At 39.9% G+C, this 19,953-nt stretch overlaps 1 protein-coding gene across 5 annotated transcripts in view; it reads right to left on the bottom strand.

Moving 5' to 3' along the window:
• Window positions 1-208: 208 nt before the first annotated feature.
• Window positions 209-19,953, bottom strand: part of MCM9 (minichromosome maintenance 9 homologous recombination repair factor) — a 73,857-nt gene continuing 54,112 nt past the window's right edge. For all 5 annotated transcript variants that reach the window (XM_038394407.1, XM_043510876.1, XM_038394405.2 and 2 more), the window contains exons 8-13: window positions 19,205-19,379; window positions 13,429-13,631; window positions 11,326-11,529; window positions 10,070-10,152; window positions 4,622-4,767; window positions 209-2,429 (exon numbers count right to left, since the gene is read on the bottom strand). In XM_038394407.1, the coding sequence (XP_038250335.1) occupies window positions 806-2,429; window positions 4,622-4,767; window positions 10,070-10,152; window positions 11,326-11,529; window positions 13,429-13,631; window positions 19,205-19,379 (2,435 nt within the window). In that variant the 3' untranslated portion in view covers window positions 209-805. The remainder of the gene's footprint in view (window positions 2,430-4,621; window positions 4,768-10,069; window positions 10,153-11,325; window positions 11,530-13,428; window positions 13,632-19,204; window positions 19,380-19,953) is intronic.

Below are 19,953 nucleotides of genomic sequence, written 5' to 3' on the forward strand. Positions count from 1 at the left end.
AAGAGAGGTGTAATTCTGAGCTAAAAATAGACATTGGTGACACCGAAATGCATACAGAACCCCAGTACTCAGCACAAGCCATCACTGTGTCATGGACAGATGCATGCTGCAAGATCACATTAACAAATGCCTGGACCAGTGGATAATATGGGTTAAAAAAATAAATAAAAAAAGCCGGCATCCCCAACACATCAGAAGGACAATGGACCACAGTAACCACAGACAGAGCAAAATTCTCTTTATATTGATAACACAGGAACACATATCACAACATCATAGTATATCATATCACTAAATGCATCAAGGGAGAAGGCATGTAAAGGAGGAACAAAATATAACTGCATGGTTAGCTTTTGCTTCACCATCTTGCTAACACTGTCCTCAAAAGATTGGAATAAATGGTACATGGGATGCAAGATCAGTTAGAATGGTGTGTGGTTTATGAGATGAATTAAGAAAAAAATGTCAATTAACCCTGCTTCTTTTGCAGGTACCACTATACTCCGAATATGATTACAAATCACGAGTTTTCAAGTTACATCAGGTCAACTGAAACAGTCAACAGATATTATAAACAGTCTTGTAAACAATTAGAGAGGTAAAGGTAGCATCTGACCTGTGGTGTATGTCAAATCCTCAGCTGCTGTAAATTGATGTAGCTCCAATAATTTAAAAGAAACATTTTGATTTATGCCAGCTGAGGTGCTGCCTGAAAGCTTTGAAAATAATTAATATGGGTAATATTGTTTCCCAGTAATATATTGATAATGACAGGTGGATCAGGGCTGGGGAAAGGTAGTATGGTTTATGACCTTGGGTTTTTCCTAATCTCTTCATCCCAATCAAAATCTAATGTGGCATCATCTAAATCTGTTATTGAGAAGAGAGATTTTCCTGTGACCACATTTTTATTGCTGGCATTTCCCAGTCCAAAACACTTTCTTTTGCTGCTGGTGCTCTCAGCATGGATCTTCAGAGGTAGTCCCTGGCTTTCCTTGCTGTTGCTGGTGACATTAAATGATGGTGGATTTTCTGATTTTGATTCAGGAGGTGACATGAAGGAAAACCTGGCTAGTTTTGCTAATGTGCTGGAACACACCTTCTTTGTGCTCAGGCCACCAGACATTTCCTCTGCTTTCCTGTTCTTCTCGGCAGTTGGTGTTAACACAGCATGGTGTCTAATATCTGCAATCTGTTTGGTCTCTGAGTGTCCAGTTGTAGCTTCTTTGATTTCTCTTTGTAAGGTTACATTTAGCTGCTGCTCCTTTCTTTTATTATCAAGGGGTCTCTTCTCCAAACTATTGTTTCCTAAACTCATTGTTAGTTTTTTCTGGTGTTTCGCAGGGGGATAACATTCTTTCTCCGGCTCTTGCCCTTCTGCTACAGTTCTCAAAACCCTGTGAGGCTTAAAAACAGCCTCTGATTGTGAGGGAGGCAATTCTGCATTGCTCTTATTTTCAGAAGAATGAACAAATTTTGTCCTATGTCTGAATGAAAATTTCGCCAGTTTAGCCACTGGAGGTCCTTCAGTCTCAATGATTTCCGGCTCATGGGAACCTGTTGCCATTGCTTCCTTCACAATTTGGTCTTTATTTCTTTTTTTCATAGAAGTTATCAGCTTCTCAGCTACTACAGGAACATTATTCCTACTCTTTCCTATCGCACAAACATTATTCATATCGCCTGAAGGAACTCCTGGGTCAGCTGCCGACTGGAAAGACAATGGAGAAGGAAGGGTGTCTACTTTGGGGTCTTGTGTACTTGCACAAAAATTGTGAGCTCTCTCTGTGCGCAATCTCTGCCACTTCTTAGAGACCTGTTGTGTTACCATGGAATCAGGCACACTAGCACTTGTTGAGGCTCGATCTTTAATATTAGCCTCAGAATAAAGATTTTTATGTCCTTTTGTCCTTTTCTCATCAATAGCAGAAACTACATCCTGTCTAAAAGTAGCACTGAGGTCCACAGTTGCCAGTGACTGTCCCATCCCAGTTTCCCTGCTTTGTCTCGAATCACCTTTTCCTTGAGAACAGGATTCATCATTCAGTGTTTTCAAAGCCAAATTATCTAGAGGTCTCTTGGGGATTAGGGACTGCTGAACACTTTCTTCAGCATCCATGTTGCCATCTAGCATGCTGTCAAACCAGGTCAAGCTGCCATCATCGCTGCTGTCATTGTGTTTACTCAGGTAATTTGTATCTCTGTTTTTACCAGCTGTCTGGCTAGTTGAGCACTCTAGATGTGTATCAGCTTTACTTCTCCCTTTGACCAAAGAATTTTGCTGTTTGCAGTTATTCCCTTGTTGGTCTGACAATTCGGTCGGGGACATTTGCTCTGACTGCCCAAAGGTATCATCGCTTAAGGATCCAAGAGTAGTATTTTTGCTTGTCTCTCCAGGCTGCAACTGGCATGAATTTTCATTCTGTAATCTGTCGGATGAGGAGGAAAAAATATGTTTAGAAGTAAGTAGGTTAATTTTTCATTTTTCTTCTTTTCCCTTTAGCTGCTCCTGTTATATAAATATATTTATATATTATATAAAAAGAAGAGTAGAGAGGCTGCAAATGAATCCAGCAGCATAATAGAATCACTGTGTCCCGTATATACCACCGGCCGTAGTGCAGCAACGTCTGATCTTCTTTTGCTTCTGCAGCAGATTCCTGCATTAAGTAGCAGAATCTGGCCTTCTTATTCATAGTAAGGAGTGCCTTTCTCCATAAGGAGAACTATTTATGGAGTAAGGCATTACTTAGCATGAGTACGGGTGGCAGAATTTGGTCCATACTTATTAAATACTAGCATTTACATCCATATTTGGTTCACTCTTGCAAATTGCCTGTGTACTTTGCTCAAACAAAAAGTGGATTTTAGTATGAAAATGTATATTATTCCATTTGACAATATAATTTATATTTAGTATTATTTACTTAAGTCCTTTTTTCTGCATGTGCATATTCTCTTTTTGGGTTATTCACAACGTGACACACACAGTTAGAGTTAGGAAAAAAGGTTATTGTTTTAAAAGAGTAGATACATAACATATCCTGATCATTACCCTGCATCAAGATATACCAACAAGTTCTAGAAGTTAACCAGAGTTATGGTCTTTGATTTCAATTTTTTAAAAATGGGTTTACAGAATCACAAATGCCTGTAGTGTTATGAGTGATGCACCCTACAGTGACACTTCCTAGAACTATGATCTCATCAGATCTCATGCTAAACAGGGTCAAACCTTAGATGAGAGACAGGTAAGGAAAATTCAGATGACTGCACGAAGAAGTGGTTGTTGGTGATTCAGTAAATGATTCACTTCCCTCAGAGTCACTATGGAACCAATATGTTAAGAAGCTCTATAGTACTCGAGGTGAAGCTTTCTGGATGCTCTGTGAAACCAGGTTCTCACCATTTATGGTGGTTGTTTTCATTTCCATAACTCTTTTTGAAACAACAGAAGTGTTCTGGCCAAATATCAGTCTGGTTAATTGCATTCCGCCTAAATTCACCCATTTTAACAGGAGATGCTATTTTTCCTCACTTCATGTCCTAAATCAGTTTTTTATGCACTAATAAACAACAGCCATGTTCCATCTCAGAAGTGACTGCATTTCAGTGGTGGGTAAAATAATTCCTATGTACCACATATGGCTTGTATACCCTTTGAGACAGAAAATGCTATATAAATATAAGGCATTTATTAATTATTATGTGGTTTCTCCAAGGTAGAAAGGATCTTTAAAAAAAAAAAAAAAGCAAAAATGATGTGAACTTTTTTTTACTTTAAAACTTGCTTTGGTCTCTTGGAGATAGCTCACTTTCATCTTCATTTCAGTTGCTTTTATTGCTCTGTATGCTTATTTGGAATGTGACTTACTCTGTGTTATAATACAGAGCTGAAAATTTTTCAAGGGAAATTCATATTTTCACAGCTGCTTTTATTCCTTTAAACAATATTTTTTTATCTTTCTTTAATAAAAACAAGTATGTGTTTCTTATGGAGCTTGCTGTCAGTTCAGGAGACAAAAGTTATTTTTCTTTAGATTATTATTGCCTCAGCCTCAATAAATTAAAAGGAGTCTTCTATTATTAAAACAAATAGACTCTCCGAAGATGATACCAATGAGCTAAAAGCTGATGACCATCCAGTGAGAATCTAAAATATTTTCAGTATCAAAAAAAATGTATCACCCAAAAAAATAACTTTGATCCAGACTTATCACCCGTTATCACAAAGAAAGGGATCCCAACCAGCCAAACATAAAATAACTTTTTAAAAAAAAATAAAACAAAGCTTGCTGTACTTTAACAAACAGGAATCAAAAGGTTAATAAAATTAATCATTCAGCCACAATGAGCAACTTTCTGACCTTACTGGAATTAGATTAAATTTATCTGGATGTATCATTAAATTGTTATTTAACCCTCCATAAATTCAATAATCCCAGAATGAAAAATGATATTGTAATGATCTCAGTATGCTACTTTATAAATCCCCTGCCCTTTCAACTCCACTGAAGGTCTCTTTCCTAAGTCAAATTCTATTTTTAGAATCTCTTAGTACAGTTATTGTCAGCAATTCTTTTACTCTATTGGATTCTTTTGTTAATCTTCATATTATCACCTGTCAAGTCTTTTGAATTCTTCATGCAGAAAATTTTGCAGCTCCAGTCGCTCCAGGATGAGTTCACATTGCATTCGATACTGCTCCATTGGGTTTTCTGGAAATGAGGTATGCAGTGCATTGATGCCTCCAAGAAGTGCACCTCCCTGTGCCACCAGGTAGAATGGAAACATCTTGGTTACTCAGCATCAGATTTTAACACCAAAGACAGTTTTATCTACAACCTGCCATTGGCTATTTTAGCACTTGATGTGGCAAATACCCAATAACTTTACTCACACAAGTAATTCCATAGAAGTCAACAGGACAACTCACATGGGTAAAGTTATGTACATGCATAAGTGTTTGCAAGGTCAGACTCTTTGTTTATTATTATTATTACTTGGATTTACACAAAAAATACAGGAGTGCTGCCCATCCAGCTGCCACATGGTCAGTCCAAACTTTCAACACTTCTGATCAGCATTTAGCTCTTTGTTTGATACACATGTAGGCAGAACAAGAAGCAGAGCACCAGAGGTTCTCAACCATTCAAAGGAGTTAGCAGTGCTCCCAACAACTGGAGAACAGCGATGTGAACGTGAGGGTTGAGGAGCTAGGAAAGGAGACTGAAAATGAGAAGTACAAGGGGGAAATCGGAAGCAAGGGCGAGGGAAAGGAGATGGATAAGGAGAGGAAATCATGGAATGAAAGACGGAGGTAAGAAGGACAGAGAGCAAACTTTGGAGTAAATCAAGGCTGAGAGTAAAATGTGAGATGGAAAGAGGGACAGGCAAGACAACAGGAGGACACGGAGCAAGGGAACGGAATGAATCAAGAAGGAGAGATAAGAGGAGGCAGACAGACAACAGGGAATAGAGGAAAAATAAAGGTGGAATAAAAGATAAAGACAAGGAAATAAAAAGAGGTAAGAACAAGAGAGGCCAACCAGCCAGTCAGCTGCTCAAGAGGACCAGAAGAAATACATGACTACTGAGCTAAACACCATGACCCTTGGTTTCGCACTGGGCGGGGTAGGATATTGTAGGAGTTACAAATGCAAGGCTTGATTCTGTCTTTCCAAAGCTGAAAGGTGGCAGCCGCCAGCCCCTCTAGAATTATTCAAATACCTGCTTGTTTCCATCACCCTCCCACACTCTAAAAAAAATTGACAGTTGGAGAGAAAATAAGAGAAACTATGTGTCTCTCACCAAATTCAATGTACAAAAGTGAAGAAAATAAAGGAAATCCCAACAAAACCGGTTGAAAAAGTAAGTAGCAAATGCTGTTGTTAACCAAGAAAAAAAAAAAGAGGGAAGCAGAGAACAAGATACTAAGGAACTATGAACTACTATAATTATAAGCAACCCTAATTATTTCCAGTGATTAGCACACAGAGAGAGATGTTCAGATACTATGGTGTTGTGGGCCATCTAAGTCCCCAGAGACACAGAGTGAGAGATTTCAACCATCTCAGGTACTGAATGAATACATTTTTTCTTGTTTGTTTTAAAAAAATCTTTTAATAAAAATAAATGACCCCCCTTCAAGAAAAAGCTGTTACAAGGGAAAATTCACACGTCACAAGTGGTTGAAAACACATGGTCCCCATAGTGGTCTTGAGGTATGCAGGTATTTGGCATATTGGGGTAATTATGAAGATCATACCAGCTAATGTCAAGCCCAATCCTGCAATCCTTCAGGCAAAACTCCCACTGACATCCACTAGACAGGTACTAATTATGCATTTCAGAACCCCCTCAGTCAATCACAGTGTAGGGCTATGCATAAATAAAAGAATAATATACAATTATGAAACAAACAACTTTACTTTCTTTCTGCACTCTGAGTGGATGAAAATTTGAGTGTAATGTGTATATTAAATTTAAGTCCATTATTGCATCAAATTAAAAAAATAAATAAATAAATAAAAAGAGGTAATTAAAGATGGTCTTGTATATACAAAACTGTGTGCAGGATTTTTTAACGGTACTGATTTAAAACCAGTATCCTGTCAAATTCTAATCTGGTAATTATATCCTGTCTCCCTAACTTTCCACTGCAGTTTTATTTGAAAATGTTATTCTACATCACTTTGTAACTTACCCTTTGTGTAATGTTGCTGCATACTGCTAAAAAGCTGACCTGTTCCAACCCACTAGTGGCTGCCTTTCAGCAGAGACTGTAGTAATCTTTCTACGCTGTATAGGGTCAGATTCTGTAGTTCTTGAAGAAGCAAAATTCCATTTGAAGCAATTGTGGGATACATTTTCAAAGGCACAAATGCCAATTACTCACCTAACTCGCATTAAAAGTCAGTGGCAGGTCATAGATGCCCAACTGCCATTTGTGCCTTTGGATATCTACCTCTCTGAGCTTTGTCTGAGAAAAAGCAGCAGGGTCACAGCCATAGTCTATAAAATGGGATCAGTTCTGGGTCTGGTTCTGTTCAATACCTTCATCAATGATTTAGATAATGACATAGAGAGGACACTTATAAAGTTTGTGGATGATACCAAGCTGGGAGAGGTTGCAAGTGCTTTGGACGATAGGAATAAAATTCAAAATGATCTGGACAAACTGGAGAAATGGTCTGAAGAAAACAGGATGAAATTCAATAAGGATAAATGCAAAGTATTCCATTTAGGAAGGAACTATCAGTTGCACACATACAAAACAGGAAACAAGTGCCTAGGAAGGAGTACACCAGAAAAAGGTCTAAGGGTCATAGTGGATCACAAGCTAAATATGAGTCAACAGTGTAACACTGTTGCAAAAAAAGCAAACATCATTCTGGGATGTATTAGCAGGAGTGTTGTAAGCAAGACATAAAAAGTAATTCTAATCCACGCTAATTAGGCCTCAACTGGAGTACTGTGTCCTGTTCTGTATGCCACATTTCAGGAAAGATGTGGACAAATTGGAGAAAGTCCAGAGAAGAGCAACAAAAACGATTAAAGGTCTAGCAAACATGACCTCTGAGGGAAGATTGAAAAAATTGGGTTTGTTTAGTCAGAAGAACACTGAGAGGTGACATGATAGCAGTCTTCAATTACATAAAAGGTTGTTACGAGGAGGAGGGAGAAAAATTGGTCTCCTTAACTACTGAGGATAGGACAAGAAGCAATGGGTTTAAATTGTAGCAAGGGCAGGTTAGGTTGGACATTACGAAAACTTCCTAACTTCCTAAGCACTGGAATAAATTGCCTAGGGAGGTTGTGGAATCTCTGTCATTGGAGATTTTTTAAGAGCAGGTTAGATAAACAGCTGTCAGGAATGGTCTAGAGAACACTTAGTCCTGCCTTTAGTGCAGGGAACTGGACTAGAAGACCTCAGGAGGTCCCTTCCAGTCCTATGATTCTATGAGAATGCTTTGAGGTCCTTCTGCTTGAAAGGTGCTACATAAAATGTATCATTTGCATATATGGTTTCTCATAGTCTTGAGATATCAACCTGTACAAGAAAATAGGCAATGTCATATTAGATCAGATAGAGCCAGTATCACATACTTCAGATGAAGGTGCTAAAAATCCCTCACGGATAATTTGGGGATAAACTACTCATAGGGGATGTTTCTTCCTAGCTTCTGTTAGTGGCTAGTTTATGCCCTGAACCCTAAGGATTCATATCCCTTCAAATAGCCTATCTAGTATAAGCTCTTGGCCTGAATGATATCTTTTCACAATGAGTTCCAGGGGTTAGTTATTCATTGCGTAAAAAATATTTCCTTTCATTGGTTTTAAGTCTGTTGCCTTTCATTTTAATTGAATGTCCCCTTGATTTTGTATTATGAGAAATAGGAGTGCCCAGTTACATTCTCTATACCATTCATTATTTTGCAAAATTTTACTATGTTCCCTTCTCATTCATCTCCTATCAGAACTAAACACTTGAACTATCATGCACTTTTAGTGAAATAAGCAAGAATTTTGAGAAATAGCAAGAAGGTCCACATCATCTCCTCCCTGCTCGAAAATCAATGTTTCTTTGTTGAGATGGGTGGTCAGAAGAGTTGATGATGTACTCTGCAGAGTGGATTACCCCATGATTCAGTGCTATCACCCTTGCTGTTTAATATCTACACAAATGACCAAGCAGAATCCCCTCATGTGCAAAGATTAATGTATGCTGATGCTCTTTGAATTGCCACTCAATCGGAAAGATTTGAGGATAATGAGCGCATTTTAACTGGCTCCCCGAGTGGTGCCTGGAAAGTACGATTGCACATGGTTCCTAAAAGCCAACTCCAGCAAGACATAAGTGTGCACCTTCCACCTGAAATACCATCAGGTCAAGTGAGACTTCCAGATATTGCAGGATGGTACAATCCTTGAGCACTATGAATATCTGGTGTACCTTGGGTCACATTAGACTGAATACTGACATTCAAAGAGCACATCAAGAAGCTGAAAAAGAAAGTGAACTCCTGGCATTGTATACTCCAGAAACTGGCCAATACAAAATGGGGAGCTATTCCAAAAACACTCCGAGCAATCCTTCTCAGTCTGTGTCACTTGACTGCAGAATACTATACATCAGTATGCTCTTGCTTGGGCTATGCACACAAAACTGATATTGAACTCAGTCAATCCTGTAGGATCATCACAGGAACTTTGAAACCAACTCCCATGCTGTCACTATACTGCCTCACATGAATTGCACGAAGATTTGTAAGATGGGATGTCTTCAGTAAAAAGGAGAAACAAAAACAGGTGCATGTGTCAAGACATCCACTGTTCGGACACATTCCACCACACAAGAGACTGAAGTCCAAAAAGAGCTTCGCCCCTGAAAATCCCTTACCCCAAAGTACCACCATGGAAGGCTACAGAGTAACTAAATGGCAAGAAATGCTGATGCTCTGGGAGAACCTGGTTCCTTTAGAACAACTCCCCCCAGGGACTGACTTCAAACAAAAACAATGATGTACTCCAAATGGAGTGAGAGCTGGGGTGGCAAAGATGGTGACAATATGACAAAATGGAATGCTGCAAATATGAATGTGGAGAGTCTAGGCAAATACTTGAATCCTGCCTGATACAGTGCTACCTGTCAATACCTTGTTCTCCCAAAGAGCTATTTGATTTAAGCAACACCACCACGTCATGGCTACAATTTTGGAGTGACAAACTATGATGATGACTAAATGTTCTGGGCCTGTTTCTAATTTATGCTCAGTCCCTTTACACGGCTCTAGCACCTGTTAATCTTTCTAAAACTTTTTCAAAACTCAATCTTTTTTTGGTTCTCACATACAATAGCTAATGTCTAACTGAAAAAATACAAGTGTCATTCATCCATCCATCTATGATAACCCAGTTTCTCAACTCAATTATATTTCAATGTCTGAATATTAAAATGGATTGTTCTCCAAGGAGATGGAGACAGTTATACATAGTAGTCTCCTTAAATGGATTGAATCATATAGAATGGGATTGTAGTAGTGTCATTTCCTATAAGAAAGCTTACCTGCATGGACGATTCCATCACTGAGACCACTGTTATAGCATCTTCCAAAGTTACAGTGTCCCTAAACATCAATCGAGCATGGGCTAGCAAAAATAAATGAGCAAAAAAAAAAAAAAGAGTGCTAGTTAGCGCCCCAATATTGCAAATGCATACTTATGTAAAAGACTTTATAACATAAATAGCATGAAATATCTGCAGGATAAAGGCTTTAAATGATAGGAAGGTTTACAAAACAAAACAATCTTCCCCTTCCCCCCCCCACCCACATACAAAGAAATTCAAATAGGAACAACTGACTAATAAAAGAGACATCTTTGACAAAATAAAACATTGTTCTGGCTGAAATTTTTTATACAAAGTTACTGTATGTTCTTTTAAAATTCATTTTCAAAAATTGTTAAGCCATTTTAAAGGATAAAAGAACACTACCCTAGATATTTAACACTTCCTTTATTTTTTGTTCTTAAAACTCGAAGTTTTGATTTTAAAATGAAATTTTGTAGCACGTTAGTACACAACGTGGACTGCATTCTTGGTATTTAAAATGGAATAATTGAAATGTTTATATTTAGTAACATTATGGGATAATAAGGGCTAAATCCTTACACCTTTCTTATGCCTTCCTCAGGCAATAATCCCTCTGGCATCAGAGTGAGCAGGAGTGGGGTGTGATTGAAACGTGCAAGATTGGACCCAAAATTAAAGAAATCAGCCCTAAGCCAGGCGTTAAGTAAAAACCATGTGATTTATGTAATCCTTTACTTTTTTAGAGTGCTGTGCAAATATTAACTAATTAATTAATCAATCCACATTTCTTGCTTAAAAATCTCTCCCCAGAAATATATTTACACAATTAGCTACAATGGACATATGCAGCTTTATTAGATTTATAAAGGAGCCAGTCATTGTGGGCTCATTGGGATAACTGACATCATGTGCCGGGTGTTTGCAGTATTGGATCCTTTGGATGTAATTAATCATTGCTCATTTCCCTCTAACTTAACTTCTTACACTGATTTACATTTTTTGGGGAGGGAATATAATAAATTAAAATTCAAACTAGTCTTGTATATCTAAACCCCCCAAAAAATCTACATATTCTCTAATGCTAAAACTCCAGGTGGTTCATCCATCCCCAGTTTAGCTGTAAGGTCACTACTTAACCTATGAACTATAACTGCACTTCTAACATGTCCATTTTTTAAAAAAAAAAAGTTAATTGTTAGGCAGAAAAACAAAAACTGTCACGGGCTCACCTTCTGCTAAGCGTATCAAACTCTCTAATAAGCGAATGGTAGTTCGGGCAGCATTTCTGCAATCACTCTGCCGCTGCATCTGGTAATAACGGACAAGAATCAAGTTGCTCTCATCAGACAATTTTGGCTGAAGATTCTTGATAAGACAAAAGTAGGTTTTCATCTTTTCCATGCTCCAGAGGTTTTCTGATTTGCTTGGGCATCCTGCATAACAAGTGCTCAGTCAGTAACTTCAAAACAATGACAGAGATAAAATGCTTTCCTAAAGATTCCTGTTAAATAGATGAATGAACGTAAAATGAGGTTTTATTACATTTTGGGCAGAAAGGGACTATCATTCTCTTAGCTCATCTATGATTTGGCCAAATTCCAGAGTGGGTTATTACATTCTATCTGTTGGGATTCTCTCCAAGACCTTTTCCACTCAGCTTATCCAGAACACCTTGTCCAGCATGTCACTCATGTTGTATTTCCTAGCTCCTAACATCTATACTTCTTTAATCGAATCGATATGGACATCATAGGGTTCATGTAAGAACCAACTGCTTTGCAGATTGTGTAAGGACTTATTGCTGATGTCCTCACCTTAATGACATTTCAAGCTTATCAGTTCAAGGTGTTCGCACTTACCTAGCCCCAAAACATCATCTCCAGTCCACAACCTGTCACATCATTGTTCACAATTTAACCTTGCACTCAGATCAAGCTACATGCAAGTTTACACATGGCCAGCATGATTCTATGCCTACACTACCTACCTAATTTCCCCATTGTTTAAACTGCTCATGCTCTGCTGCAAGTTCTTGCCCTAAACTGTTTTGTAACATTGCTATGTTTCACTCCAGGGCTCCAACATCCAATCCTGCTCCTAGTAAAGTCAACAGCAAAGCTCCCATCAATTTAAATGGGAGCAAGATCAGGCTCACTGTTTATCAGCTTGTTCAGTCTGCAAAACACCCAGGTATCTTTGAGATGAAAAGTGCCACATAAATATATGATTATCTCCTCTAGCTGTCTTACATATTTTATAGGGCCAATCATTATGTGGCACAGGTGGGCACTGGAGGAGAGACTGCAAGAAGATTTTCCTCACCTTTTTTTTTATTTATTATTATTAGTGTAGCACCTCAGAGCTCCAGGCACGGACCTGGACCTCATTGTGCAAGATGTTGTACAAACACAGAACACAAAGACAGTCTTTCCCTCAAAGAGCTGACAGTCTTAAGTATAGGACAAGAGACACAACTGATGGTACAGACACATGGGGAGTACAAGGAATCAAGAGACAATATTGTCTAAATAGACAAGACAGGGTAGAGGAAGAGGGGCAACAAACAAGCCGAGTGAACAATATGAGGGCTGCAAATGTCATGTTAGTTCCACTTTTACTTTGTAGGGTATGTTACTTAGTAGGGGATCAGCTAAATGAAAGGGAAGAGAAGAGGGTGTGGAGGACATGGTAGAAGGGGCAGGCATGGAGTGAGGCTGATTGAAAGTTGTCACCATCTGACAGGTGTTTAGTAATCTAGGTCAGGGGTTCTCAACCTCTTTCTTTCTGAGGCCCCCTGCAACATGCTATAAAAACTCTACCGCCCGCCTGAGCCACAACAACTCTTTTTCTGCATATAAAAGTCAGCACTGGCGTTAGGGGATAGCAAGCAGGGCAATTGCCTGGGGCCCCATGCACCCTGCAAAACTAAGTTGCCCAGGCTTCAGCTTAAGCCCCAGATGGCAGGGCTCAGGGTCCCAAGCTTCAGCCCCCCGTGACAGGGCTTCGGCTTTCTGCCTTGGGCCCCAGCAAGTCCAACACTGACCCTGCTTGGCGGACCCCCTGAAACCTGCTTGTGGCCCCCCAGGATCCTCGGACCCCTGGTTGAGAACCACTAGTCTAGGTGACAGGGATTGGTGGTCTCTGTCTGATTCCTAATGGACAGGCAACCACATCACAACTGGCACCGTGCAAGAAATCAAGGATCAAATGAAAATAAACTCAACTACCCTTTCAGTCACTAAACTGGTCACTCCAAAACTGGGCTGTAGAACATCTGGGAAAGGTCAGTGTGGAGGAGAAGCTTTAGATACATTCAAGGAGTCTGTTCTTACCTTTGTTTTCCAATATGAAAGAAGAAATTATGCGATCCCAGTCTTCATTTCTCGTATCTAGTAATACTAAGACCAGGTCAAATCTGCTCAACAGAGGACTGCCAAGGGCTATGTTCACAGAGATTGATTCATTAGGGTCATACTGGCCTTTTGGATTTGTTGCTGCCAATATAGTGGTTCTTGTGTTCAGCTTACACACTAAGCTAAAGACAAAGATGATGTACATCACTATTCTGTGTCATTGGATATAGAAAACAATTTTGAGTAAAATAAAATAATCATATTTTATGCTTGCATAGCACCATTCATAGAATCATAGGTTTGACACAACTTGTTCTTGACAAATCCATGCTGACTGTTACTTATCTTATTATCTTCTAGGTGTCTGCAAATTGATTGCTTAATCAATCTTTTCAGGTATTGAAGTTAAACTGACTGGTCTGTAATTCCCTGGGTTGTCCTTATTCCCCTTTTTATAGATTGGTACTGTATTTGCCCTTTTCCAGTTCTCTGGAATCTCACCCATCTTCCATGACTTTTCTAAGATAATCGCTAATAGCTCAGATATCTCAATTCAGGGTTAAAAAAAGAAATATATATATATATACTATTCCTATGGCTAAGCGTTTTACATATTTTTTTACAATGAAAAAGGTATTTTCTCCTTGAATCATGTTGTCTTAGCTCCTGTGTTTTTAGTTGCAGTGGGACACTTTTGTCCCAGTAGTCATAGCACAATCCTTTCATTAAGGCAACAGAAGAGTTATTCTAAATTTGGTTTATCACCAACCTATTTCCAGTCAGCTCCAGGCTAGCTACTACCTCATGTCCAGAACCTGAATGTAGGTTAGAGCCAATAATCTTAGCTTTCCGATTTACAGTACACACCACAAGAAAAGAGCATTGGTTCCCAGTACAAAGAGAGATTAAATGAACAAAGCAACATTTACTTCTCTATGTAATATTAAAATTATTTAAAAATACCAAAGTAAATACAGTCCTTTATAAAGTAAGTGACTGAAGCTTTGTGTGCTGAGAGCAAAACTGTGTTCTAAGTTCCTATCTACAAAACAAAATCAACTATATCAGGGGACCCAGCTAAAACATGGATCTATTTAATAGCATAGATTGAATCAAACCATAGCAAATCCAAGCCATTAGCATGGTTCAAGTACATGGGGAGTTCCCATCCATACTGCTGCAATAGATCATCAGGACAAGAGGACTTGTAATAGCACACTTTCAGCCTTGCATATTTGTTGTAGGCAACATCCTCATGAGCGGATACTTGGCACACTGGGGATACTGTGTCCTGCTTTATTCGAATTGCTCATATAAAAAAGATAAAGACCTCACCTAGAATACTGTGTGCAGTTCTGGTCTCCCATGTTTAAAAAGGATGAATTCAAACTGGAGCAGGTACAGAGAAGGGCTACTAGGATGATCCGAGGAATGGAAAACTTGTCTTATGAAAGGAGACTTAAGGAGCTTGGCTTGTTTAGCCTAACTAAAAGAAGGTTGAGGGGAGATATGATTGCTCTCTATAAATATATCAGAGGGATAAATACAGGAGAGGGAGAGGAATTATTTAAGCTCAGCACCAATGTGGACACAAGAACAAATGGGTATAAACTGGCCACCAGGAAGTTTAGACTTGAAATCAGACGAAGGTTTTTAACCATCAGAGGAGTGAAGTTTTGGAATAACATTCCAAGGGAAGCAGTGGGGGCAAAAGATCTATCTGGTTTTAAGATTCTACTTGATAAGTTTATGGAGGAGATGGTATGATGGGATAATGGGATTTTGGTAAGTAATTGATCTTTAAACATTCAGGGTAAATAGGCCAAATCCCCTGAGATGGGATATTAGATGGATGGGATCTGAGTTACTATAGAAAATTCTTTCCTGGGTATCTGGCTGGTGAATCTTGCCCATATGCTCAGGGTTTAGCTGATTGCCATATTTGGGGTCGGGAAGGAATTTTCCTCCAGGGCAGATTGGAGAGGCCCTGGAGGTTTTTTGCCTTCCTCTGTAGCATGGGGCATGGTTGACTGGAGGGAGGCTTCTCTGCTCCTTGAAGTCTTTGAACCATGATTTAAGGACTTCAATAGCTCAGACATGGGTGAGGTTTTTCATAGGAGTGGGTGGGTGAGATTCTGTGGCCTGCGCTGTGCAGGAGGTCGGACTAGATGATCAGAATGGTCCCTTCTGACCTTAGTATCTATGAATCTATGAATCTATAAATATGGAGAAAAAGTTGAAAACAGATTCAGTGTTAGGTCATTGGATTAAGTTAAATACCATTCTGAAGAGTGTAATTGTTTAGGTTGACTGGGCACTCCCCTCCCCAAAAAGCAACAATGGTGAACCAGGTTTCCCCTCCGCTCCAGCCCTCCCACAGTTTAGAACAGAGGGCTGCAGGAGAGGGAGCCCCAGCACACCTTAACTATTAGACGCTGGTGACTTCTACTGGCTTGCTCAAAAAGGAGCAGCCATTGTACCTGTTTGGAGTTGCTCATATTGAATTAAATATGGAAATGAGCCATTCTGTACCCTTGGTTTATGTATTTTGAAAATTAATTTCACTCTATTCTACTCCGCTCCTAAATTTTAATGTTCATTATGCTACAGATTTTTGCACTGACAACAAACACATAGCTACCTGTGAGAAGTTGTTAGAGGGGACTCTGGTGGTTTTGGCAGCTTGGCAGAAGACCCCAGAAGACATGGAACACAGTTTGGGATTATGAGATAAGGGTAGTTAGCTATATGTTTCTGCAGTGAAGTGGTTAACAGTGTTGAAATTTAAGTTCATTGGGTTTCAGAGGCTAGTTTAAGCGAATGGGGCTGTCTGTTCTCGATTTACAGGTGGTTTTTTGGGGGGGTGTACAATCTGTACCCACTAACCCCCCTTTTATCCTGTGACTACAGTGGTGTTAATGGCCACTTTACCTTGAATGGTCCCTTAGAAAAAGTGCTAATTACCTATGCTAAACTATCTGTTTAATCTTGTATTTAGCTGTGACACTCTCAGGACCTTTCCCAGACCTGAAGAAGAGCTCTGTGTAGCTCAAAAACTTGTCTCTCCCACCAACAGAAGTTGGTCCAATCAGGGCCAGCTCTACCGTTTTTGCCCCCCAAGCAGTGAAAAAAAATCTGCCGCCGCCAATGGCAAAAGGGAGAAGCTGCTGTCGATTTACCGCCGCAGCCAGCGGGACAGAGAAGCCGTCGCCGCATTGCCACCGCTGTGGAAACACTGCCGCCCCAAGCACCTGCTTGGAACGCTGGTGCCTGGAGCCGGCCCTGGGTCCAATAAAAGATGCTACCTCTCCCATCTTATCTCACAGATATTTTTCAGTCTGTTTCCAGGCTTAGACAGAAATGAATCATTTTATACTTGATTCACATTTGGAAGGCAACAGTCTGGGCTAGAAACATAAGGATCTATTCTCTGCTATGTTTGTTACATTAGCTGTGGGCAGCTGTGTCTGTGTAAGGTTAATGTAAAGTGGGACTTGCCCCTAGTGAATTGTGTGCGCACAACACTTCTGAGGTGATTTTCCCCGTATGCACAGTGGGCAGCTGCAGTTATGCTGAGAAGAACTGCGAGCTGAGCTGTAAACTCCAACATGGGCAAAGGTTAAACCAAAAGGGAGGTGGTTAGCAGAAATCCACAATCAGGACCAATGCAATATTGTTAGGGATTCAGTAACTCAGAGCAAGTTAGTGCACCAGATGGTGAAGTACGTTTGTTGGCTTGCTTTTGTAAGTAGAATGAGATCAGTGGTTTACTTGGCTAATTTCTTGTAGCCTTTGTGAAAGAAGCAAGTCTTGAGGAGGGATTTAAATGAGGAAAGGCCATTCAGCATACGGCAATGTGGGGAAAAATCCTGGGATGGTTGTGGAAGAAATGGATGAATGGGGTCTCAAAGCTGTTGTCATTGGCTGAGGATGTGGGGTGCAGGAAAAACTAAAAAGAGACGGGGCAAATAAGGAGGGAGGGACAGAGCATAAAGTGCCGTGTGTGTGGGCGGGGGGAAGAGAGCAAATAGCTTGAATTTGCTGTGTGTGGAAAAGGGAGAGTCAGTGGAGATACTCAAAATAGGGAGTCGGTTTGAAAGGCCAAGAAGATGTGGATATCAGGATACCAAAGAGGAGGAGATTACAGCAATCAGCACAGGAGACGATTTGGGCCTGGACAAGAGTTGTGTGTGACTGGACAGGAAGAAAAGGTTTGATTTCAGATATATGTTAAGCAGGAAAAACCAGCAAGATACTGGACACAGTCTAGATGTAAAGGGAAAGGGAGGAATTGAAGACTCCCAGGTTCCAAGCATCAGTGACAGGGGGAATGGTGGTACATTCATCAGTAACAGAGAATGGGAGGAAAGTTTTGGATGAAAGACAAGAGACCAGATTATTGGTGCAGGGGCTCTGTGCCTTCATAAACCAGACCATTTGTATGTAAGTACCTAAATTTAGGGTTTAGGAACCTAATTTTAGGCACCCAGGTTTGACTTTTTTTTTTGTGTGCGCATAGTCTGCTGGCACCAGAGTCTACAAAGGAGATCAATTGGTGCAGTCACCTCAGGTAGCAAGGTCACTTAATTGCAAGGTCATTCTTCAAATTTAACTCCTGCAGCACCCTGCAGTCCTCAGATTCTGAGGTAAATGCACTCTTTCAGTATGTCTGCATGTCTTGTCAAACAATGGCATTCCTACATAGCTAAGAACTTACTGCCTCATAAACCAGTTAATGGATTTTAGTTATGTAAATAACTCATTTATGAGTGGGCTCTTTAAGAAGACCTACCTCCTTAAACTCAAGTTCTGGCAAGCTAGGATAATAGCAGGACCAGAAGACAAAGGTGGCTTAAAACCAGCTTTGTATCCCCCCCAAGGTTGAAGACAGCTATGGGCCAATTCAGTCCCTGGTATAATTTAGAGCAGCCTCAAGACTGCTCTAACTTACACAGGCAGTCACAACAGCCTTGAAGCCTTTCTGCTGGACCAAGATCACTGGAATGCAAACTGCCCTGGGCCCACCTCCTTCCACCCTTGACACATCTGAACTGCAGAGAGGGTGGGATAGAACTGGCTAGGCTAGCTCTGTGCCACCCAGAGATTCTGCTACCTTAGGGAAATCTCCAGCTGTTCTATTAGGGAGGCTGCCTGTCTCCTTTGTGGGACAGACTGAGGATTTGGCCAGTAGCTTCACTTGCCACAGAATTAAAAAATCCAAGTTTTCAGAAGTAGCATATACTATTTCCCCTTCACAGGTTAGTGGCCAGTAGTCTCTTTCATGAGATGGGCCACCATATAAAAGCGAGCAGCCTAGGAATTGTTCCCTCTTCTTTTGCTGCTTGACTAATTATTTGCCATTCATGGAGGGAAAAGAAAAAAGTGTTTTAAGTCCTGGCTTCTGAACTGCAACTCACATTTTAAAAATTGCTTCACTCCCCACAGTACCCCACCCTCCAAAACACTCTTCCTGAAGTGCCCTCTCTATATGCAATGGCCAGATTTTCCAAAGATGATGCAGGGGATCCATAAGTATTTTATTTATATGCATCCATTGGTCCATTGCACTCTCCTTTGAAATTCTGACTCACAGTCTAAGAGTATCTTTTAACGCAAAAATGTATAGTACAGTATAGGAAATATTTCAATTGGTCAGAGGGGCAAATCTAGATCTAACATTCATTTTCATATTTTGGAATTCAGATATTGGAAAGATATTTTGTTACTTCATCATGTGTATTTAAATGCCACTTACCCTGCCTTAGCTACACTGATGGTTTGTTGCTCCATTGCTTCATGTATGCTGGTTCGGTCATGTTCCTTGATGCTATTAAACTCATCAATACAACAAAGACCTCCATCTGCAAGCACGAGTGCTCCAGCTTCCAAATTCCATTCTCCAGAATCCTTCACTGCAGTTACCGTCAAACCTGAAGAATATTTATTTCAATTCAATCTTTTTCAAAAATGTGTGCATGCATTTGAGTGAAAGGGAGGGATTAAATACACTAGCTAGTACCAGGAAGAGAGAATGCAGGCAACGTGCAAGCTTCAATGCATAGCTCTGCTAAAGCACCTCAATTCAGATCTACTGGTATGACATCCCATCTATTAGAGCCCAGGTAATGGTCTGTGGAGCAAAATCTGCCAAGCATGCCAAATTCTGAGGTGATGGTTTTATGATATGAACAAATTTACAAAAGGAACTAGGACGAGAGGACTAAATCCATCGAGTCAAGCAAACTCAATGATATAAGCAAAGTTACACCAGGAATACATCTGACCCACTATCCACACTTAAAGCATCTATAAGCATCAAAAGGCCATGCAACAAACTCTGCAAAATAAAAATATTTTAACATATCTTTTAACAGAGACCCACTCCTCAGTTCACGAAACAGAAGTGATAGACTAAACTTTGAACTTGTTCTGACAGAGTTTCCCTTTGATTTTTGGGTTCATTTGAACATAAAATTTAAAATGAAACCTGAGAGTAGAAATGCA

Source organism: Dermochelys coriacea, chromosome 3 (assembly GCF_009764565.3).
Source record: "Dermochelys coriacea isolate rDerCor1 chromosome 3, rDerCor1.pri.v4, whole genome shotgun sequence".
In the NCBI taxonomy this organism is placed as follows: Eukaryota; Metazoa; Chordata; order Testudines; family Dermochelyidae; genus Dermochelys; species Dermochelys coriacea.